The sequence below is a fragment of the Neovison vison genome, chromosome 1 (assembly GCF_020171115.1).
Source record: "Neovison vison isolate M4711 chromosome 1, ASM_NN_V1, whole genome shotgun sequence".
Classification (NCBI taxonomy): domain Eukaryota; kingdom Metazoa; phylum Chordata; class Mammalia; order Carnivora; family Mustelidae; genus Neogale; species Neogale vison.
The window spans coordinates 92,615,107-92,641,799 of NC_058091.1; the positions used below are offsets into that span (position 1 = coordinate 92,615,107).

At 42.7% G+C, this 26,693-nt stretch overlaps 1 protein-coding gene across 3 annotated transcripts in view; it reads right to left on the minus strand.

The window, feature by feature from the left end:
- RCAN2 (regulator of calcineurin 2) overlaps positions 1-26,693 on the minus strand; it is a 269,330-nt gene that overhangs the window by 77,081 nt on the left and 165,556 nt on the right. The window contains exon 1 of one of the 3 annotated variants that reach the window (XM_044252151.1): positions 17,144-17,328. The exons of the other annotated variants lie outside the window; for them this stretch is intronic. Coding sequence (XP_044108086.1) covers positions 17,144-17,230 — 87 coding nt within the window. The 5' untranslated portion in view covers positions 17,231-17,328. Of the gene's footprint in view, positions 1-17,143; positions 17,329-26,693 lie in introns of those variants that run through there. 3 annotated transcript variants of the gene reach the window in all.

Consider the following 26,693-nt stretch of genomic DNA (forward strand, 5'->3'; position numbering starts at 1 on the left):
ATAAGAGACAGAGGCAAACCTGCTCATAAGGAGGTTTGTGTGTGTGTGTGTGTGTGTGTGTGTGTATATATACACACATACATATATGTATATATATATAGAGAGAGAGTCAGGAGGTGAGGATAATACAGTCCATGAAGACTGCCACAAATACTATTTTGCTGCTCAAGCCTCACCATATGTCTTCCCCATATGCATTCCACTAGCAGGGGCAGACCTGTAACTTGAACCCACCATTCCTTCCAGTTCACTCTACACGATCTCTATGTAGGATTTTGAAAGAGGGATAAAAATGGAGATCTGGGTGTAACCAGCCTCCTTACTGATTTCCCTACCTCTCCCCTCCCCCTCCTCAAGTTTTCTCCTTTCTCCTGTTTAGGCTAGTCTTCTGGGGTCCTGTGATCTTCCTAAATTAGGGCTCTTAACAGTCTAATGATTCCTATGGCTCATGGGATTAATAACAAAGCTTTGGTTGCTGCTCAAGGTCATGCACAGCATTTTCCATCTTCACTCCTCCCTCTACAGCATTATCTTCCCCTACTCTGCCTATACTGCAGTAAGATAGGTGTAGGACAATAGAGAGTGGTGGGGATCACAGAATGCTTGCTTTGTTGAAAAGAACAGACTTAGCTCATCTTGAGCCAAGAAACAGAGTCAGGAGGTGATGACAATACAGTCCTTGAAGACTGTCCAAAATGTTTTGTTTAATTCTCACCATAATTCTGGGAAGTCAGTGGTAGTCTATGGGAAAAGGGACTCAGGGATGCTAGTTCTACCAGTCCTTTAAGAGAAAATAGGATGTAGACATTAAATGTTAGATTTCCCTGATTTTTAAAGGCTAACAATGTATTGAATTTAATAAAACAACATGGTATAGGACAAATAAAGCCAACCTATGAGTTTGGTTCACAGGTGGCCCTGTGGCAACTTGTGATCTAAAGATGCGCCTTGTAGATGAAACTGGTCTTCTTCATTTGCCCAACTTGAAGGCGGCCATGACTCCCGGACGCCCCATGGTACTAAATGTGCACCTTTCTCAGGGCGCTTACACTCGTCAGCCCTGCTAGACTCTATGATTTTGGGGAAACAAGTTTTCTAGCCTTTGAGGATTACCATGACGCTCCATTCCGAGGAAGGACTTATGAACAATTCATGAACTCGGATTCAGTAGAAAAAGACTTGAAAGGATTTGGTTTTGCTTACATTTGAAGTAAATAGAAGAGGCTGGTGAGCAAGGTTCCAAGCTCCAAGCCTGGGTAATGACAATAATTGCCTGGAAAAACTGTGTAGGTGGATCAAGCAGAAGGTTCAGGGGGAAGGTGAGACATTCAGCACTTTATATTATACTCATTCAGATTCAAGAGCTTAAAGTACTTTGGGGTTTATTTTACTTCCATGTACAAGAAAGAATCTGGAGCTAGAACACCACCAGGAAGTCCTTATAAAATTTTTGTGTTTAGAGAATCTGTTCTATAACACAGATTAGGAGGAGGACTGAATGAGGGCACATACTGTCCTGTTCCAACATACTCAGTGGGGAAACTTTGTTTCCTGATATCTGTGAAAAAGAAAAAAAGACAAATCATAATTCTTCCAGAGAAATCTCTTAGTTCACCTAACACAAGATTTCTGCTTGCTTATCTCACCTTAGTATTGGCAAATAAATAGCTGCTCTTAACAATTTTCAATTTTTGCTACAGTGTTGAACCAAAGGAAGCAACTGGTATCATCAATATTAGCAACCTCATGGAAGAATTTGTCTGTTATCATTTTTGTAGCCTTGAAAGACTTGATGGATTTTTTATTTTATTATATTTTTCACTAAAATGGTTGATGCCCCATGCAGGAATGTTACTCAGAAAGTTGTGTGGGTTTCAGAAAAATGACATATAATTTTTGTGGCTGGAGCTAATATGTGATCTGAAATAGAAAAAAAAAACTGCTGTGTCTTTAACAGAGTTAAATCTCATGATTGGATCGAGTTGAATTTAAGGCATTTGTATCATCAAGGTTTAGAGGGGAAAGAGGCAAGAAAAAATAATAGCCATTTATGGAGTGGCTGTGTGCTTTAAGTACATTCTTATTCCATTTATAACACCAAGGACAGCATGATTATCTCTACTTTACAAATGAGAAAACTGACTTAGAGATAATGAAAACTTACCAAGACTACAAAACTGGTAACTGTTAGGGTCATGGTTCCAGCCCAGGCTGGTCTGACTGTGAAACCCATTCCCTCTGCAGGCTACCCACTGCTCAACTGGAGGTCTTGCATTCCAATGGACTATCAGGGAAATTAAACTACTTGCTCCTGGTTCAGCTCTTTCTGCTCCTGGTTCAGCCCTTTCTGTCTCCTGGGGCACCACGGGCTCCCGGTGCATCACGGGCTTTGTTGCATCTCTGAAAGGCAGAGGAAAGCTAAAGACATCTCAGTAGCCACGGGGGCAGAGACGTGGTGGCTTAAGCAACATTTTTCTAGCCCTATCCAATGACTTCAAAGGATCTGAACGATACTCTGGATCTGATTAGAGATCAATTGACATCTGTTAATAAAGATCTATCTGCAAGCAGACAGAACTATCCAAGTGGATAGCAGCAGTCCACGAAGTAGGGTAAGTGTGCAGGACACCCAATCAGCAAGGACACACGGTGAGTGTCATGGCCCTGAGATAGGACTGGAGAGGCTGTCGCTGGGCTCTCATTTCACCAGCTGGTCCAAAGGGAAGCAGCTACATTGGACAGCGCCTAGTACCAGCCATGCTTTTCAAACCCCACATCAAAGCTTCCCTGTCTATGAAACTGGACAAATTTCTAAGACTGTATAGTTGGAGGATTCATTAACTCCTTCCGTGCTAACATTGAACATTTGTGAATTTTGTGACCAGAGTTCCCAAGTCGTTTATTTAAGAGATATATTTTTTTAATATTTATTTATTTATTTATTTATTTATTTATTTGACAGACAGAGATTGCAAGTAGGCAGAGAAGCAGACAAAGAGAGGATGAAGAAGGCTCCCCACGGAGCAGAGAGACCGATGTGGGGCTCGATCCCAAGACCCTGGGATCACGACCTGAGCCAAAGGCAGAGGGGTTAACCCACTGAGCCACCCAGGTGCTCCCCCTACCGGCCAAGTAGTTTATTTAAAGGGTATGTTGTTGCCTGCACTAGAAATTGCCACTCATCCCTCAGTATCCACCCTCCTCTTCTGTTTATAATCCCGAGTTTTAGTTGGGCACAGGGCCACCAGGAACATTCTCAGTCTCTCCCGAATCCAGGTATGTCCAGGCAACCGTGTTTTCCAGCTGAATCTGGGATTAAGTGATGTGGATGAGTGCAACTTTTGGAGTCTGCCCTGACAGGCAGAGAGGCTCCCCGCCCTCCCTGTTCCTCCAGCCTGCTGCTTAACACAAGACCAGACACAAACGCAGGCACTATTAATTCATGGCCCCATCTCACTTTTATTCAGCATCTATTAAATGTTGATTATTGCACCTAGGCAGGACTACTGACATGACGGCAACAGTTAAATACAAGGACGTGGCAGCAAATGTTTCTTTCTTTGCTTCATGTATGCTACCCTCTGGGAATCCTAGCCCCCATGAACATATTTTAGCAATAATAGAATATTAAGTTGTTTTTGTTTGTGTGTTTGTTCTGCATGTTTATTTGCTTTTGGGGGTGGGGGCAGAACACTCTAGGTCCTGCATTTAACATTGCTGAATTTCTATTTCCAAGCTATTAAAAATCTGAAGAGGCATCAGGGCAGACTTTTCAAATAAAGGACATCTGCCTGAGCCTGTACATTTGTCTCCTTTGCCCACCGACGAAGTGACTCCCCAGGGCAGGGACTAGGGCTCGGATTCCTGATTTTATATTCCTGGCTCTAGAAGACAGTCCATACATGCCTGCTTGAAGGGTGGGTACTTCCTGAATACCCTAGGTGTAGTGCGAACACATACACCTTCCTTTCCCCAAGAACACCCTTGATGAATGGCAATCTAATGACATCCTCTAGATGGTCACCTTACTATTTGGACATCTTTCCTCTTTAAAAAGGAAAGACAGAGGGGTTTCCAAAGTCAAATAACAAGGTGATTTGGAGATGCTGGGACTCTGCCCTGAGTTTGCAGGCCCTCTTCCTGTCTGGCTGGGATGAGATGAGGTGGCCCGCTCCTCTTCGATGGCTCTGCAGCAACAGTCTTGGGGCGGCCACGGGCATGCTACAAGCAGAGAGGACTTTCTGCCAGAGCAGGAGGGTAAGGAACTCCTTTGTTTACAATGCTCTCCATGGCCCAGTACAACTGCATTCGAGCATAAGGTCCAGCTCCTCCGCAATACAGGCCTGGCCTCTGTATAAGCCAGCACCCACCCAGGGCTACTTCTCTGTAGCATCACCACTCTCCCTGGCATTTTTGCTCTGTTGCAGGCCCTTTCCATCCCCAGAAATACCCCCTCCTACTACTTCCCTCTTCCCTTCACCTATGGAACACCTACTTTACCTATGAAGCTGGAATTCAAGAGTCATCTTGAGGAAGACTTTTCTCATCATCCCAGACCACCCTCTTATAGATTCCCAAACTGGGCTTACCCAAACCATAGCATTTTCTAAACTCTTCCTCCAACAACCTGTGAGCTCCTCGAGGGCCACAGGCATGTTTCCATTCCTGAATTCCCAAGTACAGAGCAGTATTTATATTACCTAATACGTGCTCCATTGTGTTTGATGAATGGGGGAGGAATGGATGTGATGTCTCACAGACATCAGTAATAAGGTACTGATCACCTATATTCCAACAGCCCTTAACTTCAATCTGTATCTTTTCTTACACAAATAAGAAAATCCATAAATAAGATGTAGTATGAATTCAGGTCTTTTTGCTTCCCAAGAAGTTGCTTTCTACTAAACCATTATCCTAAGTTACTTCTTGGTTCCACCTCCAAGAACTACGCAATGAGAATGTGAAAGAAAAATAAGCAAACTTTTAAAAGTCTCTATTTATTGGGTACATAACCTGGGGGAACACTTCTAACCTGAATTCCTCACTGACAGAATACTTCCCATCTGCATCAAAGGGTTGGGGTGAACAAGCATTCAATGAAAGAGGATTCAGTCCTCTGAGGCTTATGTAAATGTTGACTGTTGTTAATAATAGGTAAGTGTTATTTAAATATAGAATATTATTTTGCTGAGTGTTATAAAGTATGGAGCACTTTCTTTACAATGTGAGACTATAAAACAGACCATCCACTAACCTGCTCATTAATAATTCAGATCTACTGCTTCTTTATTCAGGCAATGAATAGCACTTTTAGTTCAGTTTTTGTTTGTTTTTTTGGGTTTTGTTTTGTTTTGTATTTAGTATCACAGAATTGTTTACTAGTTTTTTGACAAAAGTTAATAAGCAGTCAGAGGAAGGAGCACATGGCAGGACACAGAGTTTTTAGGGCAAGAAACCTATTAAGCAAAAAAGAAATTGAGCTCAGCTTGGGTAATTAATCTAATTTCCACCTATCTCCGCAGTTTTAAAATAGAAATGAGAAGTGAAGGTCAATATTGAAGAATTGCAATTATAGTTAAGCATGACCGTGGTGAAAATAGTCTGTAAACCCATTTAAAATTCCTGCTCAGAGAGAGGTGTTTAAATATATTTTGAAAAAAATAGGTTCTGTGTTCAACCTCTATGTTAATTGGCATCTTGCCTTAAACCCCTTTGTTCTGCCATACACACTGCTCTCTGACTGCTTATTAAACCTGGCCTTTTTTCTGGAAACCTGGATCTCCCTTCCCTTTCAAAGGAGGTGGTCTAACTCATGGTCAAGGATACTGAGCATTGGAACCTAACATTCCTTTGTTAACACACATTTTCTCGATGTTACTGCGTGGCAGTCTCTAGGAACACAGCAGTGGCAAAGGAAAAAGCCCCTGCCCTCACAAAGCTTGCATTTTGTAGGAGGGGATGGCTATAGACAATGACCCATAAATAAACTGATTGTACCATAAATCAAGTTGATTGTGATAGAAAGCAAGGAGGGCAAGGGGTGGCTTGGTTACCGAGGAGCAAGCCAGATGGACTGCCAGGAGGAAGAGCGTTCAGAGCGAGGGTGACAGCAAACACAAGTTAAAGGTGTTGCTCGGCACGTGCAGGGAGCAAGGTAGTTCGAGTCAAATGAGAGGAAGAAATACATGGAAGAGATGGAGATGGACAAGGCAGCTGGGACAAGGTCCGATGAACCTTGAGGATCCCAGCAAGGACTTGGGTTTTGTTCTGAGATGGGAACCACTGAGCCTCTGAATTTGGGCCAAGTGGGGATGGGGGGGTTTCCAGATTTCATCCCTTTCCATTAACTCAGTCACCTTGGCAACTTCTGCATGGCTTCCCTGCCCTCCCCCTGCCCCCAGGTGGCTCCTGTTTGTCCAGACACCCCATTTCCTGCTACCTCCTGCTCTCAAGGGGGCACTGACCTAGAGACATCTGGACAAGATAATAAGAGTTACAAAGCAGCCAAGAGACCCAGCCTGACAAACACAGCATCCCTGCTGCTGGGTCTGTGGCTCCCGACTCCTTTGCTGAGCCGGTGGCTTCCCACTCCCGTTCTGTGACCTCAGAGTGTCAAGGTGGAAGCGCAGTGCTGCTCCCGTGCAAAACGGAGAGGAAAACCGCAGGGCCAGAATCTGACATAATGAGGGGCCCGTCAAGTGCCCTGGCAAGATAACCCCAAACTGCCTAAGAAGTCTACTACTACTGAGCGCGATGATGATGGCGGTGGTGATGAAGGCCCACTTTACTGGTGCCTGTTCTGTGTGCTAGCCACTGAGTTAAGTTTTTTAATATACTCAAATGCATCTGCTCCTTACTGCCAACTGATGAGGGAGGTACTAGCATTTCCTTTCTTGTGCAGTTGAGGAAACTTGAGGCACAGTGTAAGTCTCCTTGCTCAAGGTCACACAGTCAGTAAGTGTCCGAAAAGCCAAACAGAGAATTCCCAGTAGGGTGTCTGACTCGGAGGCCAGGCTGGCTTCCTTCTCACTTGCCCTATGTCAGCGAAAGAGGCTTCTTTAGAGGTCAAAACAGCATGGTCCTTTTTGGGAAAAATGAAATGGACTGGAATAAAGGCCAACACTGCCTCATGACAGAGCACTGGATTCTGTACCCAATAGCACTGTTAATCCCTGTGTCTCTGGAGTCTAGTGTGAGGCCTTGAACAAGGAAGGCATCCAATACATATTTGATGAATGAATGAATGAATGAAAGAAGGCCCTTTGCACAGTGTCTGAAAAATAATGAGTACTCGATACATTGTTGCTATTATTAAGTGTGCTCATTGCTTGACTTTCCTGTTCTAGGAAAGGTGGCCTGAGAAGATTATCTTAGTCAATACCTAAAAGCACAGGGAAGTCACAGAAGAGGAAATCAATTCTATTAGATGTACTATTGATCAGGCTATAATGACACCCCTGTGAGATCTTGCACTGTGAACAAAATCCCAGTCCCAGCTTCCCCTTATGCATTGTGCCATCTTATTTACTTTGGAGATGTCCTGTGAGAAAATGGAGTTTGCATAATTCAGAGAGCACCGTCAACAAGTCAAACACTATTTTAGTGATTAACACTCTCAGCAATGCTGCTCCACGCTTCACAGATCACCCCTTTCCTGTCAATGGAAAATGTTCGGTGACACCAGGAAAGGGGCAGAAGGGCTGTCACACCAGGTGTTATCAGTCTGTTGGCGAGCCCCTGGGTTTTCCAGAAGACTTTTTTTTTTTTTCTCCCTGACAAACTGGCATTATTAGATTTTGAAACAAATTTTAAAGTGAAATCCAGAACAGATGCTCTGCCTAGGATTGTCACAGTACTAGATTTATCGAGAAAAGTAAAATGATCTCAACTAATGATTTCTGTAATAGTAGTACTCCTGCCTCTAATAAGAAATACAAACCAAAGAGTGGTTTTGGACACTGTTAGAAATATTGCAGATGAGTTCAATGTCTGATCCTCTAAGACTTACATCTTTGTTCGCAATAATTAATTAATGTTTTGTTAATTAATCCTTAGGAATAATTTAGTAGTGGAAAGAATGAAGCAAACTGAAGTTTGAGTCCCAGTTTTTCCAAGCCCTTGCTGTGTGATCTAGGGCAAAAGTTTTGTTTCTCTGATCAGGAACCTGTATCTAATGGGGCAAGAAGAGAGATGCCTTAGCCTCTTATGGGGATGTCAAGGAATATCTTTTGTGCACCTTGTGCCTGGCCCTTAGAAGTACTCAGTGAATGGGAGGAGCTGTTAAAAGTTCTTTTTTTTTTTTTAAAGATTTTATTAATTTATTCATGAGAGACAGAGAGAGAAAGAGAGAGAGAGAGGCAGAGGGAGAAATCTGAAGTGGGACTCAATTCCAGGACCTTGAGATCATCATCTGAGCCAAAAGCAGATGCCCAACTGACTGAGCCACCCAGGCGCCCTGTAAGAATTTCTAGTTTGCTTATCTTGATAATAAGCAATATTGTTTATGGAGATGACAATCTCTTGGGTTTACATTTCTCATCATGTTTAATGATCAACTTATTAAACGACTCCCCCAAATCAACTCTTTCGTGCACAGCAGGAACCATGCCCACTAATTCCTTTAGAACCACCAGAGATGGGGAAAAAAGAATCTTACAATAAGCAGCAAACAACCCTACTGTTGAGACAAGTAGAATATTAAGGAAGGTGCCATTTGGAGGGATGAAATCTGGCCCATGGTCTCATCTAACAGAGAAGGACAAATACACGCACATTATCTTTCTGGAAGCTGAAGGGTCAAGATCTTTTTGAAAAACCTTTAAAAAAAATGTTCACAGTTCAGTGCTGGTATATTGGGTTCTGGAGAAAGTGACTGAGCTACTAGACTGTAAGACTGTACACGTTTCTTTGATCTACAATAATAAGAGAAAAGGCCATGGGTTTCTTCATGTTTCCTTTACCTGCAGGAATTGTTCAGCCTCTGTTCAGCTTTTTTTGCCAGGAACCTTCTCTGGACATTTAAAAAAAAATATATTTATGGGGGCGCCTGGGTGGCTCAGTGGGTTAAAGCCTCTGCCTTTAGCTCAGGTCATGATCCCGGGGTTATGGGATCGAGCCCCGCATCGGGCTCTCTGCTGAGCAGGGAGTCTGCTTCCCCCTCTCTCTCTGCTTGCCTCTCTGCCTACTTGTAATCTCCATCTGTCAAATAAATAAATAAAATCTTTTAAATAAAATATATATATATATTTATGTTCAGTTAGCCAACATATAGGACATCAGTAGTTTTTGATGCAGAGTTCAACGATTCATGAGCTGTGTGTAACACCCGGTGTCCATCTGTCTCTGGACTTTTAATGCTCTAACAAGTTTAAGAGCTGGTTACATAGGCCAGAATAGTACAGAAGAAATGTTCCATGGTCACAGATGGGGAAAAGAAAGAAAGAAAAACATACAGTATATACATGCGATCCACTGTCATAGGTTTCTGTGTATGTGTATGTGTGTATTTTCCACGTAGATACACTTAGTCAAAAGAAGAATATGAAATCACATATAGTAAATATTTTCTAGAGAAGGTCTAACTCGGTAGATAATTTGCTCTCAACTACTTTTAAATTCTCTAGACAGAGTGGAAAGGATGGAAATTTTACCTACTTGAAATACTCATTATGGGGCGCCTGGGTGGCTTAGTTGGTTAAGCCTCTGCCTTCAGCTCAGGTCATGATGTTGGGATCCTGGGAATGAACCCCATGTCAGGCTCCCTGCTCTGCAGGGAGTCTGCTTCTCCCTTTCCCTCTGCCCCTCCCTCCTGCTTGTGTGCTGTCTCTTGCTCTCAAATAATAAATAAACAAAAGCACTGGATATTATACTGAACTGATGAATCATTGAACATTATATCAAAAACAAATGATGTACTATACTTTCACTAGTTCAATTTAAATTAAAAAAAATCCTCATTAAATGATACTGCCTTTTTTTAAAAGTTGTATTTAGAAAGAGTTTAGACTTAGAGCTGGGAAGGGATACAGCCCTTTGCATAAAGAGATTCTAGGCCAGGCGTGGGTTGGAGAGCTTACGACCTCCCTGGAAAGCCGGGGTGCTCACCACAAAGTCATGATGCCTGTGAAGCTTACAACCTCAATGGAACAAGTGATAACACATGTTTCAGGTGTCATTTTCTTTCCTATCGTCAATTCTAAGCTTCCTCAGAAAGTACTATAACGGGCTATTATAAATTATGGGTAGTTGTACTTGAACAAAATCAGATGCAAATGGTACTCCCTGAGTTTTTCACTTAAATCTATTGCTTTAGGAGAATGAGGTTAACGAGGATGTCGTGTCATCCTTGATGTGGCTCAATGAACCTGACACGGGTTAGAGGTAAAGACTGTTAGTGTCTCAGTTACTTTCCAACAGTGAAAAGACTCTTTAAACAGATAAGAAAGTGTTTAGTTGACTTTCCTGCTGGACAATGTCATTAGTTGAATATATACCTTGGCATCTCCTAACATGACAGGTGGCTGAGAAATCTGTTTGCTAACCTTCTCAAGGAGCATCTGCCACTTGCATAAAATCACTTCTTCTCACTCTGTGAAAGATGTTTGCTACTTTCTTCAGAAAATATTCGATATGGCCCCTTTAAGAATGTTAAGTTTCTTAAAGTATTTTTAGGGTTAATTGCTAATGTCCAGCTTTGCATTAAATTCATTTATTTTCAAAAATGTTCTCAGTTTCAGTCCATTTTATTATCAGAGAAAGAGTAAGATTTTTTAAAAAGATTTAATTTATTTTAAAGTTTTTCTTCATTTACTTGACAAACTGAGAGAGCACGCGAGTACAAGCAGGGGGTGCTGCAGGCAGAGGCAGAGGGAGAAGCAGGCTCCCTGGTGAGCAGGGAGCCCAATGCGGGGCTCAATCCCGGGACCCTGAGACCATGACCTGAGCTGAAGGCAGATGCTTAACCCACTGAGCCACCCAGGCGCCTCTAGATTTTATTTCTTTGAGAGACAGAGAGGGAGAGAGATGAGTGCACACACACAAGTGGGGAGGAGGGGTAGGGAGAGGGAGAAGCAGACTCCCCGCTGAGCAGGGAGCCTGACAGGGGGTTTGATCCCAGGACCCTGAGATCATGACCTGAGCCAAACGCAGAAGCTTAACTGACTGAGCCACCCAAGTGCTCTGAGAAAGAGCAAGTTTTTGATCTGTTATGAACATGCCACGCCACCCACCCTCCCATACACTCCCTTTTGGTCTTCAGAAACTAAAAGTGGGCAGATACATGAAATGAATCCTGTTTAATATTATAGCCATCAACGACGGTAGGAGAGTTTCAGTTAACATTTCGGTTATTCCATGTTACCATGAATATTCTAGAAGGTTCCAATTTTTGAAATTAAATCATGTGCAGTTCAAAGTCATCTAAGTTACCAAAGGAGTGCAATGGTTTCTGAAGACTCTGAAAGAGCTGTAGAGCTCTGCAGAGCCATAAGGTCATGGTTGTGAACAGACCCTCTACCTAGCACTGCATCTGCAAGAAGCATGAGAAACAGGCATGAAGCTTGACCAGTTCTCCCAACAAATACTCACAGCGTTTCTTCCAAATCAATCCGCAATACCCATTAACCACACATTCACTTGTGTTACTTGTCTCTCCTCAAAGTAGAGTACAAAGTGTGTCATACCAGCTCTGCTCCATTCTTCTCCTCCTACGACTCCCGCCAAACAAAGCAAGTAATTTGAAATTTCCAGTGGTTCCAAATGACAAAAAGGTTTCTTTATATTAAGTGGCCTCGATGTGCTGGTGTCTTACATAACTCACAAACAACATGACACAGACCATGAATCAGTCACCTCATACTATTGTGTGAAAAGGAAAACAAAATACACAAAGCACTGAACATTTTTCTCAGCATGATTATCATATGTCCAGAAAAGTTAAGAGACTTGCCCAAGTTTACATGGGTTGGAAGGATACTGGGACATTTTCAAAAGCAGAGAAGAGAAAATAGGAGTTATGAGTTACCTTAAAAGGCCCTGGCCTTTCAGAAATGGGGGGGGTGGTGAAGGGAAGTCCTATAGTAACCCTAAGATTCCAAGCAGAGGATGCATTATTATGCAGAGAACAAGTTTTTGCTTATAGTACTTCCTCAACACAGAGAACCAACATACTTAAAATGCAGCATGAGGAAATCAGCGTAAACACAGTTTCTAGAAAGGAGCATCTTTTAAAAAATCTACATAGTGGCATAAGATAGTAGTAGCCTCAGTAGGTCCCTGAATAAATGAATGGTAGAAATAGGTTAAGTGAGGGGCCGAGTAAAATAGAAGAACTTCAAATAAGATGGCCTCTCTTTGCACCTACTGTTCCTGGAATGCTCTGCCCTCAGATCTATGCATGGCTCTCTCACTCACTTCATTTAGATCTCTGAATGACATCGGAACAATGACATTTACTAAACTGTCACTTCCCAGAAGTGGTTCCACTGGCCATCCATTTAAAAAGTGATCAGTGGAATTTCTGGAGAAAGACAAATATGGCAGAACTCTATTTGCCTGATTTTGAACTCTTTCTGGTACTACTGCTCTACCAGCTTTGAGAAAATTTAGGAAATCAGAGCTCAAAGGACCCCCCCCAAAGCAACCCCTCCTCCAACAATTTATCCTCTCACTGCTTCATTTCTCCTCATAGCCCTTATCATACCTGAAATTAAAGAATACATTTATCTGTTTACTGGCTGATTGTCTACCTCCCCTGCTAGAATATATAGTCTGTGGGGGCAGGGACATCGGTCTTGACCACCTCCCAGTGCCTGAAGCATTGCCTGGCAAATAGTTCAGTGCATCACACATATGTTTTTGAAGGAATGAACAAATGTCTAGCTCCAAGAGTCTTTGAAACTTTTGTTCTTCTAATAAGACGTGTCATGCCTTCTGCCTATTTCCTCATGAGCAGAAAGGAGCTCTGAGAGACCTTTGTCCCCATATGAATGCCCATGGAGAAAAGACTGGATCCATGGAATATGAAACAGAAGCCCTCTAGCCCAGAGAGGAGGCACTCACCTCTTTTCTGTAGGGGAAGCTTCCATTGCAGAGAAGCAGACAAGGGATGGCCCCAAGCTTGGCTTTCCCCAAGGGGAGGGGAACATTCCTCTGCAGGCTGCCTCTGCAGCTCTGGGAAGGCACCCACAGTGGCCAGCAGTGGACAAGAGTGTCTATCATTGGCTGGGAACCAGGTGGAGGAACTGCAGGTGTGGGGAACTGGTCAAAATGTGTTGGGTGAGTCTCAACATTGCTGATTGCTTAGAAACACTACCTCTAAAACTGCATATGTCAAAGCTTCATTTGGGGGATACGGATCATAGTGTATAAGCAGAGGTTTACTCTAGGGACTTCTTGACTGACCCTACCTGCACCCATCTGAGCCTAGAAGAGGCAAGATCCTGACTTTACAGGATAATCCGTCTCTGGGCTCCATTTACACCAGCCAAGTTCTGGGTTTGGGCTTGGGCTTCGTTTTTTTTTTTTTTTTTTTTTTAAGATTTTATTTATTCATTAGAGAGAGAAAGAGCACATGAGAGGAGAGAGGTCAGCAGGAGAAGCAGACTCCCCACCGAGCAGGGAGCCTGACGCAGGACTCAATCCTGGGACTCCAGGATCATGACCTGAGCTGAAGGCAGTAACCCATCCAACTGAGCCACCAGGTGCCCAATCATCAGTATTTTTTAAAAGTTCTCCAGGGGATTCCAATGGGCAAGCAGGTTTAAGAACCACTGGACTGAAGTGAAATATAAATTTCATTACACATATTTGGAGCCCTTTCATTTTCCCAAGGATTTGGTTCCTTGTGGAGGAGGAAGACCATTTTCAGAAATATGGGAAGAACACTGTACAAAACCAACCCTACGTACTTAGACACACACACAATCTACCTTTCATCGTATCATTTTCCTTCTATTGGAGGACTTAAAATTTCTTTATCTTTCTGAGCACTCTTATGCCATAAAACAGACAGCTAAGTTCAGAGCAGCACCAATGGAATTTCTGGAGAAAAATATGGCAGAACTCTATCTGGCTGATTTCCTCCTCTTCTTGGTCTTATTCCTCTAGCAGTTTTGATGAAATTTAGGGCACTGGAGCCCAAAGGGCCCTCAAGGCAACCAGCTGAGATCCCCTACTGAGGATAAGGCTTTCTCAGTTGCAATAGGATATTACATTTGTGTATGTCTCCATTCCTTTCAAATAAGCCACCGCATTTCTGAGGAGTGCCTGCTGGTTGCATCACCCCAGTATGGTCGCTTTCCCAAGAGCACTACATACATAAAGGGAGAGTCTGTAAAACGCAAGAAAGCCTGAGATCAAGCAACTTGGATACAGGCACGTGAGACAATCAGCCTCCCCTGCCCCCACCCAGCCCCCCACCCCAGGTGCCTCCCTTTTCTCTAACCATAAATATTAAAGACCTTGAAGAAAGGAATTTCTGGCTCCACTGTGTATTGGAAATCAGTGATTAATGAAATTTACCTTTGGAGAAACTGGTGCCAGAATTTTACATTTGAATGTCTCTTCCTGACAACAAGGAATGCTCACTTTTAAACAAGGAACACATGGTTTTTCTCAACAAACCTCTTTGGGCCCCCCTTAGTTTATGCATTTTTTCCTCCTTTTTAAGAAGCACAAAGTAGATCTCTGCTGGATAATAATGTCACCGTTTTACAGTAAATGATTAAATGTCTAAAAGGAAGAGCTGTGTTTTCTAAGTTGCTAGTGTGTGTGCGTGTGCACATGCATGTGTGTGTGTTTGGAGATTTGGGAGGGAAAACTGGTTCTGTGTCTTGGATTGTCACTGTAAACTCACCTGGAGTTACGACATTCCAGTTAACTAGGAAAAGGAACCTATCACCTTTAGAGGATGTCTAAAAACATGATGGGGACAGTTATGGCAGAGCTAACAGTTCTTGAACACTAAATATGTGCCAAGTACTGGGTTAATTATCTCACATTTATAATTTTCTTTAATCCTCCTACTAAGCCAGTGAGGTAGAAACTACTATTACATCTACGTTACCGGTGAGAGAATAAGGCACAAGAAAGCTTAGGTAACTTGCCCCAAAGAGACAAATCCACTGTGATTCAATGGTGTTCAGCAGTAAAGACATCTAACACATCTCTCTGGAGAAAGCTTTGCCAGAAAGCCCCATAAATATCTAATGAATAGTGTCAGCTGCTTTATAATCTGGCCGCGACTCACCCCCCCCACCCCGGTTTTCCCCTCCAATCCCTCCCAGAGAGCCTACTGCAGTCAAATGCTTCCGCTCACTCGACTGCAAAATGGAATGCCTTCCATCCCCATGCCTCCCCTATTCGGCATCAAAACCTACCCACCTTCAAGTTCAAGGATCACTCTCTCCACAAAGCCATCCCAGCCACCTAACGACAACCAGCTAAGAATTCTGTGTCCCCTTAATTCCACAAGACACTCTGTTTAAGAAATACTGTGTGTCTTTATCACTGACCCATCCATCATATAAGCCTATTGTAAGCTCCTTCCTGAATAAACACAATGCCTGGCATATTGCAGATCCCGAATAAATGTGTTCTCACTATCGCTTCTCAGACTAAAAAAAGTCCAGGTTATCTGAAGATGTCAGCAGAGCATGCATGTAATCGACAGAGAATTGTTAAGGACACAGGGGAACTACGAAGTTTGACTTGACAAGCATGTCATTCTGTTCCAGCAGTTTCTGGGAAATGTCTCTCTGTCCAGCTACCCGCACCCGGACGTGAAGTTGGCTTTAAAGTGGAAGGGCTCTCATGGCTGTTCTCTCTCTCCTGGAGTGCTCAGGGCAGGTCTGACCAGCCGGACCGGCAGTCCCTGCACGCGTGTTTCCATCCCGGACACATGCAGAGGCAGCGCCAAACCATGATGTTCTAATTCTCTGGACCTCAATATGACAGGTGGGAGACACAGGCACAACACCAGCAGAACTGGTAAACACGGACCCACACATCTGAAATATGCAGGAACAACAAATCGGGATTCTTGAACTCATGTCAAGAGAGGGTTCAAAACCGCAGTCCCAAATGACGGAGCCAAGTGTTATGCTAGTGATCGCATAAATCCCCACCTGGGAAGCCCCCGGAGTGTCACCTACACACGCTCAACAATGCAGAATGCAGGGTCTTCCTTTAAGTACAGACTAAGGGGAGGACGGAAAATGATTACGCAGTGTAATTCCCCTTTGCGTCCTCCTGTTACACAATGAGTAACTGTCCTTTCTCTGTGTGTGAACTGTTCAAGTAAGAGGCTTCTGCTGGCTCTTCTTTGCAATATGAGAGAAGAAATCAAAATCCCCATTTTACAAGCATGGAATCTTCTTCATAATATAAAACCAAATGGGGAGGGGGGGATAAAAAAGACCAGCTATCATCAGGGGACAGTTACCTAGTCAGTTAAACGACTGCTGCAGGCAATCTGTGGGGACCCACGGTCTGGAATTCTACATCTCAAGATGCAAAATTGATTTATGCCTGAACTTTCTTTGACGGACAGCTGCCGAGGGAAAATGACTTGCCTCCTTTGCCTGACAAAGAAAATGTTGGTGGCTGCTCTCCAACTTTGACTTCCAGAGAGCTAGAGATTGAAACTGTCATCTGTAGAACAGCTTTGGTTCCCTCGGAAGTCCACATCATGGCATAGTTCAGTGATGTGCCCTGAAGGGGTTACTGTCCCACCCTCAGGGTGTCCTGGAAGCGATGTTTATTATTATGTGTGTTTTCTTCATTTAATCCATGCTCAGTACCCCTCTCAACATTTAAGGACTGGCACATTCTCCTTACTGACACATAGATAAGAGACTACGAAAACATGTCTACTGAGAAAGGGATGCCTGGGGATCACCTAACAAAAAAGATAAGGAAAAAAAAAAAAACAGACAGTGGTTGACCTGATCACATTGGAAATCCATATGCCGGTTCCTCTTCTAACTTATTCTAATCAACAGAGGCATGCACTCACCACCAGCCTTCCTAGCGCAGACTGTGAGCCGAAAACTATAACCCAAAGTCCTGTCTCCATAAGCTAAAAAGGCTCCGCCAAGCAGCTTCACTAACAGCAACAATGAAAAGGAAGATCGCAGGTGCATACCTTAACCTCCTGATTGGTAAAAACCTCGACATCCACCACACAGGCAACCAGAGTGGAAACATCACAGTCCATGCTAGGGGCTGGCATTACCCCTCCCGATTTTTTCAGTCAAGAGCTAGGCGACCTCAGAGCTGTGCGTGATGGGAAGAGCCTCCAGGCGGATGTCGCCGTGGCCGGCCCCGGGTGCCGCCTCGCCCTGGGGATGGCCGGCGCTCGGCACCTGGAGCCCGCTCCCTCTGCACGCACGCAGCCCGCGTCTGAGTCTGCACAGCACAGCGGAGTAATGAACGGCCCGGCTCTCTCCTGGCAATGACATCACCACAAAGACTGACACAAGCTGAAGCGATTTTTTTCCCCCAAGCCTTTTATCTCTAGGCAGTGCAGTGGAGCAAACTGAACATGATTATGTGCTAAATCTGAACTCAGACTAAATCAATTCAGGCAGCGTTAGCTAGGAACTGAGTCATAGCTGTCGTTTCAGCCGAGTGCTTATGTTTGCAAAAAGCAACGGGGGAGAATCTGACACGAGAGGCTCTGCCTCGGGAGGGTGCGTAAATAATTCTGCAGATGTACCTCCTGAGGTTAAGGTGTGACAGTTTTCTGCCTCGGAGATGAGCAGGAAGTTGAGGCATTTTGCAAATTGCTTGGCTTCTGTTAATTTGCCCTGAGCCGCTTGGAGCGGCCACACATGTTCCGGGCACCCTAATGCATCCCGGGCACGGGCTGAATAGAAATCCATTCCTGGAGTGACTAAGGAGCCGGTCGTCAGTCATTTAGGCGGCCTGGTAGGAGAAGATAATTAGAGGTTTGTGAAATTCTATTTGAAGCACAGAAGTGCAGACCAGTCACTCTAAAGGCACCCTTCCGAGCATGAGATTTCAGACTATCTCCAAGGTCATTCAAACCAAAAGCAATCGTGGAAAAGGAGTTACAGCCAACGTCTCATACAGGGACAGATGGCAGAGTCTAATGGGCAAATGCACTGATGTGGGTCATTGTCAGAGCCTCGGCACTCTATTTCGCATGAGACTTTGAACATGTCTGGTTGCTTTTTTTGATCTCTCTTTCTTGATTGTGAATCACAGAGAGGCAGGGCCATGGATAATTCACCTCTGTATCTGAGACTTGAGCAGAGTGTAAAGAGAAGGCAATAACTGTTTAATGAATGAATCAACTAAACAGGCACAGCCTTTTTTGACAGCAGGGGTGAGCAAAGAGAAAAATATCAGATTAGTTCTTATCTTTATCATTAGCTGCGAAAGTCCCAGTAGAACATTCTAGCAGGATTTATTCCCCGCAGGAGTGCAGTGGCAGCTTTGGTGGCCATCAGAGCGTCATGATTTGCAACAGATGGGCGACTTTCTAACACATGATTGGACAAAGAGTTCCGATTTTGCATGCAGATGACAAAGGTGACTTTTCGGACTTTAGTACAAGTTTTGTGGTTGGACCTCACTGGACTACATTTGGACCTGGCGCTCCTCTTCAATAAGAGATTTTCCATGCTAAATGAAAGCAGTCCACAAATACAAATGCTGGACTGATGAAATTTTGTGTGCGTGTGTGTGTATCTGTGTGTGTGTGTGCAGCACCTACTATGTTGTCCAGAGCACTATGGGCAAGAGGAAGTCATATATGCAGATCATTTAACTAACACTTACTGAGTGATGACTGTATGCAAAGTGCTGCCCCAGATGCTCTTGAGGATAAAATGATGAATAAGCAAAATTCATTATCCTCATGGGGCTTAAAATCCAGCAAACAAGGTAAGACATGGAGACAAACATCTATACAATGTGGCAGTGGCAGTCGCAATGGTGGCAGCATTTAGTGGCAGCTCTGGAGGAAGAGTAGTGGATCACGAAAGCAGCTGTGGCAGGTGAGCATCAAGAAGGAGGACATGGCCTCTGCTCTGATCCTGAAACATGGGTAAGGCTACGGTAGACAGAGAAGGGGTAGACAAGAGTGGTGGGGGGGAGACCTTCAGACAAGGGGAGTACACTAGAAATGCTCAGACCAAAAAAGAGAATAGGTTATTTGAGGGGCAAGGCACACCAAAACTTAAATTCGACTATATCCAGATCACTCAAAGCCTTGCAGGACCCTTAGTGCCTACCTAGTTGACCATAGAATGCGAGAAGTTTTTGAGAACGTAAACGGAACTTATATATACATAAATACAGCTAAAATGTAAAGTATATACAAAAATGAATATAATTTGGAATACTGTCGACATCTGTTCAAGAGGCAAAACAAAGACATAGCTACACTTTCCATATGCCATGCGTATGCTAAAACTGACTTTTTAAAAATTTCATACCAGTGGCATGCTGGTACGTATCCAACAATAGACTCTCTGAAAAGAAAAGCCCAATGTGTCGTGTTTGCTGATTTCTGTGGTGTAAATATTCTTTTTTCTTAATTTTTAAAAAAGATTTTATTTATTTATTTGACAGACAGAGATCACAAGTAGGCAGTGAGGCAGGCAGAGAGAGGGGTAAGCAGGCTCCCTGCTGAGCAGAGAGCCCAATGCGGGGCTCCATCCCAGCACCCTGAGATCTTGACCTGAGCTGAAGGCAGAGGCTTAACCCACTGAGCCACCCAGGCGCCCCTATGGTGTAAATATTCTCATCAGGGCTGATTTCAAGCAACTGATAATGAAGTCACTCAAATGCAAAGTTGGGAAGCGATGCCTATGGCTGTTCACATCAGCTGACTGAGCAACCTCCAGCAGACCACCGTTTCAGTCCTGAAAGCATTTCATCTGCAGAGATTAGATCCAGCATGTATGTCCAGAGCCCATCAGGAAACAGCGGGACAGTAAGAGCGATGCATTGTAATCATCGACATCTGTGCATTCTTTCACACTTTCTATGTAGGAAGGAGCTGGAAAGGATTCACATAGGTTATTTCAAGAAAAAATCCCTGCTATGACGAGTCTTGGCAGGAGGACATTAGTCTATTCAGGAGGCAGAGACCCACTCAAAATTCTAAAAGAAGTCTTTTTTTTCTGACGCATCCTCAGTTTCTCCCTTCTGGTTTGTTTCTGTCCTGGAGATTCCTTCCTGTGCTCCAGAAGCCACTAACTTTATGCTTTCCTCTTATAAAACTCCTTTACAAGCTGTGTTAGATCCTTTACAGCTGTCAACTCATTTATATTAAAATGAAATGACTGATAACTCAGGGTATTACCCATCACCAAGGAATTAGTATTTTAACAAGGGGACCAAACATTAAGTCGAGTAAATAGTGTTTTTAGAGTGGAATTATATGCATTGAGAGCATACGGCGATTCTAAAATAAAACTATTGGTTTTTTTTAAAAAATAGATTAGTTCAAGAAATTGGATATCTATTTCCTTTACAAAAGCAGTCATTTTCCTATAGACCAGAGCCCCTAGGAGGCTTCCTTTTAAAAACAGTGTCCTGTTTCTGTAGACAGAGTGTATTTTTTATAGCTGGGAGATGACTGACGGCTTGGAGGTGTCTAGGATATATAAATACCCAGGCTGATGACTGTAAGGCCGTACATATCCTGGCTCCTACCCACTCTCCCACCTCATCTCATACCATCTTCCCCTGGGCTCTCCATGTCCCAGACCCACCGGTTTTCTTGGCATTCCAAAATGCCAAGCTCTTTCTCATCTCAGAGCCTCTGTACTTGCTGTTGTCTTTGTCTGAACATATCCAGATCTCCTTCGTAGCTGGATCCTTCCTAAGATCCATCTCCCAGCTCACATACCATCTCCTTGGAGAAACACTCCCTGATGACCTAAAATAAAATGTGTACACATACATGCTCGTGCACGTGCACACACACAGAATCAGTCCCCAGCCCAGTATCTTCATTTCAATTTTATTCATGACCCTTTTCACTCTCCGAAATTACTGTTCACTTATGTATTGTCTGTTTGTTCCTCCAACTAGAATTTAATCTCCACAAAAGCAGAGGTTTCTGCCTATTCTGTTCATGGCTTCTTCTCAAGGGCTAGAGAAGAGCCTGACACTTAGGAGGTGTTCTATGAAATACCTGATGCATGAACAGGTAAGTAAATGAATGAATGCATCTTCAAAGACGAGTAGAGGGGCTCAACCCAAAAGAGGTGCCTTCTGAGGCACCTACAGAAAGGTCCTTGCAGGAAAGTATATGGGTACAGAAGTTCAGTGATTGCCCCCAATCCTGACTGCTGAACCCTGGTACAGCTCTGCTCAGCAGCACCCTTCCCAGCTGAAGTGGCCATAAATCACAGGATCATCCAAACCACTGCTCTTCAATGACTGACCACATTAAAAAAAGGATGCAACATGATGCGGGCCCTTTAGACAAAGATCATTTTCCTGCCCCTCTGGCCAGGCAACTCTTACAGTTGCCTCTAAGCAGGCAGGAGGAGATGGGTACCTTTCAATCCAGAAGAAGCAGCCAAATCTGCCTTGCTAATGAGCACAGATACTCCCAGGAAAGCTGTGGGATGTGAAAGGCTTTGCCTCACTATGTGTCTTTTGGTATCACTTGTTTTTAATATTTATTATAGAAAATCTCAAACATATTCAGAACTAGAGAGAATATAATAATAAGCCTTCACATCCCCACCAGCCAGGTGCAAGAATAACTTGGGGGGCCAGTCTTGCTTCCTCTCTGCCAGTGGGTCTCAGAGTGTGGTCCCGACCAACAAACAGCATTAGCATTATCTGGAAACTTGCTAGAAAGGCAAATTCTTGAGTCCCACCCAAGACCGAATCAGAATCTCTGGAGGTGAGGCCAGCATCTACATTTTAGTAAGCCCTCCAGGTGATTCCAGTGCAGGCCAGGTCTGAGGATCAATGTGGCATGTCCTCCCTCCCTCCCAGTTCTTTAGAAGCACATATCTGACATCGTTTATTTCATCTGTAAATGTTTCAGTGTACCTCTCAAAAAGATAAGGGTTCCTCTTTGGAAATCACAGTATCTATCATCACAAACCCAAAACAAAGACTATTTCCTCAGTATATCATCAAATATCCTGCCAGTGTGCACATTGCTCCAAACTACCAATGTTCTCTTTCCTCTCATCCTCTCTCTGCTTCCTCCCCAGTCTCATCCCTCTGTCCCCTTCCTTCATTCCTTCTTTCATTTGTTAAGTTGGTTGGTCTAAACTGGGATCCAAGCTCTGGTGTCTTTCATCTCTTTTAATCTATAGAATTCTCCCACATCCCCGCCCACTTTTTTTTTTTTCCCTTCCTTGAAGTTTTTTGTTGATGATGAAACCATATTATTTGTCCTTTAGAGTTTCCCCTTGTCAGGTTTTCATGATGAGCTCCACATAGTGTTATTTAACTGGTTCCTCTGTTACCTGTAGGTTCTGTTAATTAGATCCAGAAGCTTGATGGATTAGGGTGTGGCAAGACTCCTTCCTAGATGGTGTATTCTTCTATTAGGGGGGTAGGTAACACCAGGCTGTCTCTCCTTTCATGCAAATGCCTAGACTCATTCTTTCTTTAGGATTTGCAAAATAATGGTACTCCTTCTTCATGTGTTCATGGACTAATTCCACGAAGAGGAACTACTCATCTACATTTGTGTAAGATGGGCAAAATACACACTTTACTCTTTTCCTTTATTAGCTAGTTTTTAAAAATAATTGGTTTCCTTATTATCCCTCAAAGAAGATCACTGTTTTTTTTTTTTTTTTAAGTATCCTTATGAACTCAAGAATTAAATCTATTTAGTGAGTTTAAGTACACAGTAGTTTTATTTTATTGATTCTTCAGTGGACCATCTTTGGCTTGTGAGAGTCCAATAGTGGGTTTCAATCCACTGTAGTTTTATTTTATTGATACTTCAATTGCCCATTTTGGCTGGTGAGAGTCTAATCAGGTTGGTTCTGGTGTCCTTTTGACACTATCCCAGTGTCTTCGAGGGCTACCTCTCCTTCTGGCATGGCAAGATATTCCAGGCTCATCGTGTCCACTTCCTGTTTCAGATAAAGAATCAACAATTTCTCCAAGGAGCCTCAGTTCCATTTAACAAGTATTTTAACATATTTCAAGATCATGCTTTATATACTTACAGAGAGGTGCTCTTTGCTCTGGGTTGGTTATTGTTTATAAGCACCTCAGTGGACAGAGCTAGGAATCATATAAATATATTTAAAAGATAGCAGATGGGTTCAGACTGATGATTTCAAACCCAAGACTACAGTTTTTTTTTGCTGAGACGCATCAGTCTTATATCTGTATCCCCTTTCTTCTACACCAAATATCTTGGTCATTACCAAAAATATAATTACTTATTTGACTTATCCTACTCTATCTGTACAGCAGCCTTGGAATCACATTATTAATACTACAAAGAACAATTTAAGATTTTTTTCCTAGTTCTTTTTGTCGTTTGGGTATATCCCATTAAGGAGATACAAGTTACTGTGTCTTACAGTCATTTGAAATATTTCCACTGTCCCACCAACTGGATAACATGTGAGGTTCATTGGATTCAAAAATTTTTACTTTTAGAAACATCTACTTTGACTAACACCAAAGAAATACAAACTATTATAAGAACATACTATGAGCAACTCTACGCCAACAAATTTGACAATCTGGAAGAAATGGATGCATTCCTAGAAACATATAAACTACCACAACTGAACCAGGAAGAAATAGAAAGCCTGAACAGACCCATAACCAGTAAGGAGATTGAAACAGTCATTAAAAATCTCCAAACAAACAAAAGCCCAGGGCCAGACGGCTTCCCAGGGGAACTCTACCAAACATTTAAAGAAGAACTAATTCCTATTCTCCTGAAACTGTTCCAAAAAATAGAAATGGAAGGGAAACTTCCAAACTCATTTTATGAGGCCAGCATCACCTTGATCCCAAAACCAGACAAGGATTCCATCAAAAAAGAGAGGTATAGACCAATATCCTTGATAAACACAGATGCGAAAATTCTCACCAAAATACTAAATACTGTTGAATAGGATTCAACAGTACATTAAAAGGATTATTCACCACGACCAAGTGGGATTTATTCCAGGGCTGCAAGGTTGGTTCAACATCCGCAAATCAGTCAATGTGATACAACACATCAATAAAAGAAAGAACAAGAACCATATGATACTCTCAATAGATGCTGAAAAAGCATTTGACAAAGTACAGCATCCCTTCCTGATCAAAACTCTTCAAAGTGTATGAATAGAGAGGGCGCATACCTCAATATCATCAAAGCCATCTATGAAAAACCCACTGCAAATATCATTCTCAATGGAGAAAAACTGAAAGCTTTTCCACTAAGGTCAGGAACACGGCAGGGATGTCCATTATCACCACTGCTATTCAACATAGTACTAGAAGTCCTAGCCTCAGCAATCAGACAACAAAAGGAAATTAAAGGTATCTAAATCGGCAAAGAAGAAGTCAAATTATCACTCTTCGCAGATGATATGATACTATATGTGGAAAACTCAAAAGACTCCACTCCAAAACTGCTAGAACTTATACAGGAATTCAGTAAAGTGTCAGGATATAAGATCAATGCACAGAAATCAGTTGCATTTCTCTACACCAACAACAAGACAGAAGAAAGAGAAATTAAGGAGTCAATCCCATTTACAATTGCACCCCAAACCATAAGATACCTAGGAATAAACCTAACCAAAGAGGCACAGAATCTATACTCAGAAAACTATAAAGTACTCATGAAAGAAATTGAGGAAGACACAAAGAAATGGAAAAATGTTCCATGCTCCTGGATTGGAAGAATAAATATTGTGAAAATGTCTATGCTACCTAAAGCAATCTAAACATTTAATGCAATTCCTATCAAAGTACCATCCATCTTTTTCAAAGAAATGGAACAAATAATTCTAAGATTTATATGGAACCAGAAAAGACCTCGAATAGCCAAAGGGATATTGAAAAAGAAAGCCAAAGTTGGTGGCATCACAATTCCGGACTTCAAGCTCTATTACAAAGCTGTCGTCATCAAGACAGCATGGTACTGGCACAAAAACAGACACATAGATCAATGGAACAGAATAGAGAGCCCAGAAATAGACCCTCAACTCTATGGTCAACTAATCTTCGACAAAGCAGGAAAGAATGTCCAATGGAAAAAAGACAGCCTCTTCAATAAATGGTGTTGGGAAAATTGGACAGCCACATGCAGAAAAATGAAATTGGACCATTTCCTTCCACCCCACACAAAAATAGACTCAAAATGGATGAAAGACCTCAATGTGAGAAAAGAATCCATCAAAATCCTTGAGGAGAACATAGGCAGCAACCTCTTCGACCTCAGCCGCAGCGACATCTTCCTAGGAACATCGCCAAAGGCAAGGGAAACAAGGGCAAAAATGAACTGTTGGGATTTAATGAAGATCAAAAGCTTTTGCACAGCAAAGGAAACAGTGAACAAAATCAAAAGACAACTGACAGAATGGGAGAAGATATTTGCAAATGACATATCAGATAAAGGACTAGTGTCCAAAATCTATAAAAAACTTAGCAAACTCAACACCCAAAGAACAAATAATCCAATCAAGAAATGGGCAGAGGACATGAACAGACGTTTCTGCAAAGAAGACATCCAGATGGCCAACAGACACATGAAAAAGTGCTCCATATCACTCGGCATCAGGGAAATACAAATCAAAACCACAATTAGATATCACCTCACACCAGTCAGAATGGCTAAAATCAACAAGTCAGGAAATGACAGATGCTGGCGAGGATGCGGAGAAAGGGGAACCCTCCTACACTGTTGGTGGGAATGCAAGCTGGTGCAACCACTCTGGAAAACAGCACAGAGGTTCCTCAAAATGTTGAAAATAGAACTGTCCTATGACCCAGCAATTGTACTACTGGGTATTTACCCTAAAGATACAAACGTAGTGATCCAAAGGGGCATGTGCACCCGAATGTCTATAGCAGCAATGTCCACAACAGCCAAACTATGGAAAGAACCTAGATGTCCATCAACAGATGAATGGATAAAGAAGATGTGGTATATATACACAACGGAATACTATGCAGCCATCAAAAGAAATGAAATCTTGCCATTTGCGACAACATGGATGGAACTAGAGCATATCATGCTTAGCGAAATAAGTCAAGCAGAGAAAGACAACTATCATATGATCTCCCTGATATGAGGAAGTGGTGATGCAACATGGGGGCTTAAGTGCGTAGGAGGAGAATAAATGAAACAAGATGGGACTGGGAGGGAGACAAACCATAAGTGACTCTTAATCTCACAAAACAAACTGAGGGTTGCTGGGGGGAGGGGGGTTGGGGGAAGGGGGGTGGGGTTATGGACATTGGGGAGGGTATGTGCTTTGGTGAGTGCTGTGAAGTGTGTAAACCTGGCGATTCACAGACCTGTACCCCTGGGGATAAAAATATATGTTTATAAAAAATAAAAAATTAAAAAAAAAGAAACATTTACTTTGTAAGGTTCATTTGTCTCTAAAATGTCTCCAAATTTGTTTGCTTTTTTCTCAAAGTAACATCTTTGAATTCATAAGGATTATCATTTCCATTAAACCTAATTTTGTTTTATAATTATAAAAATATTG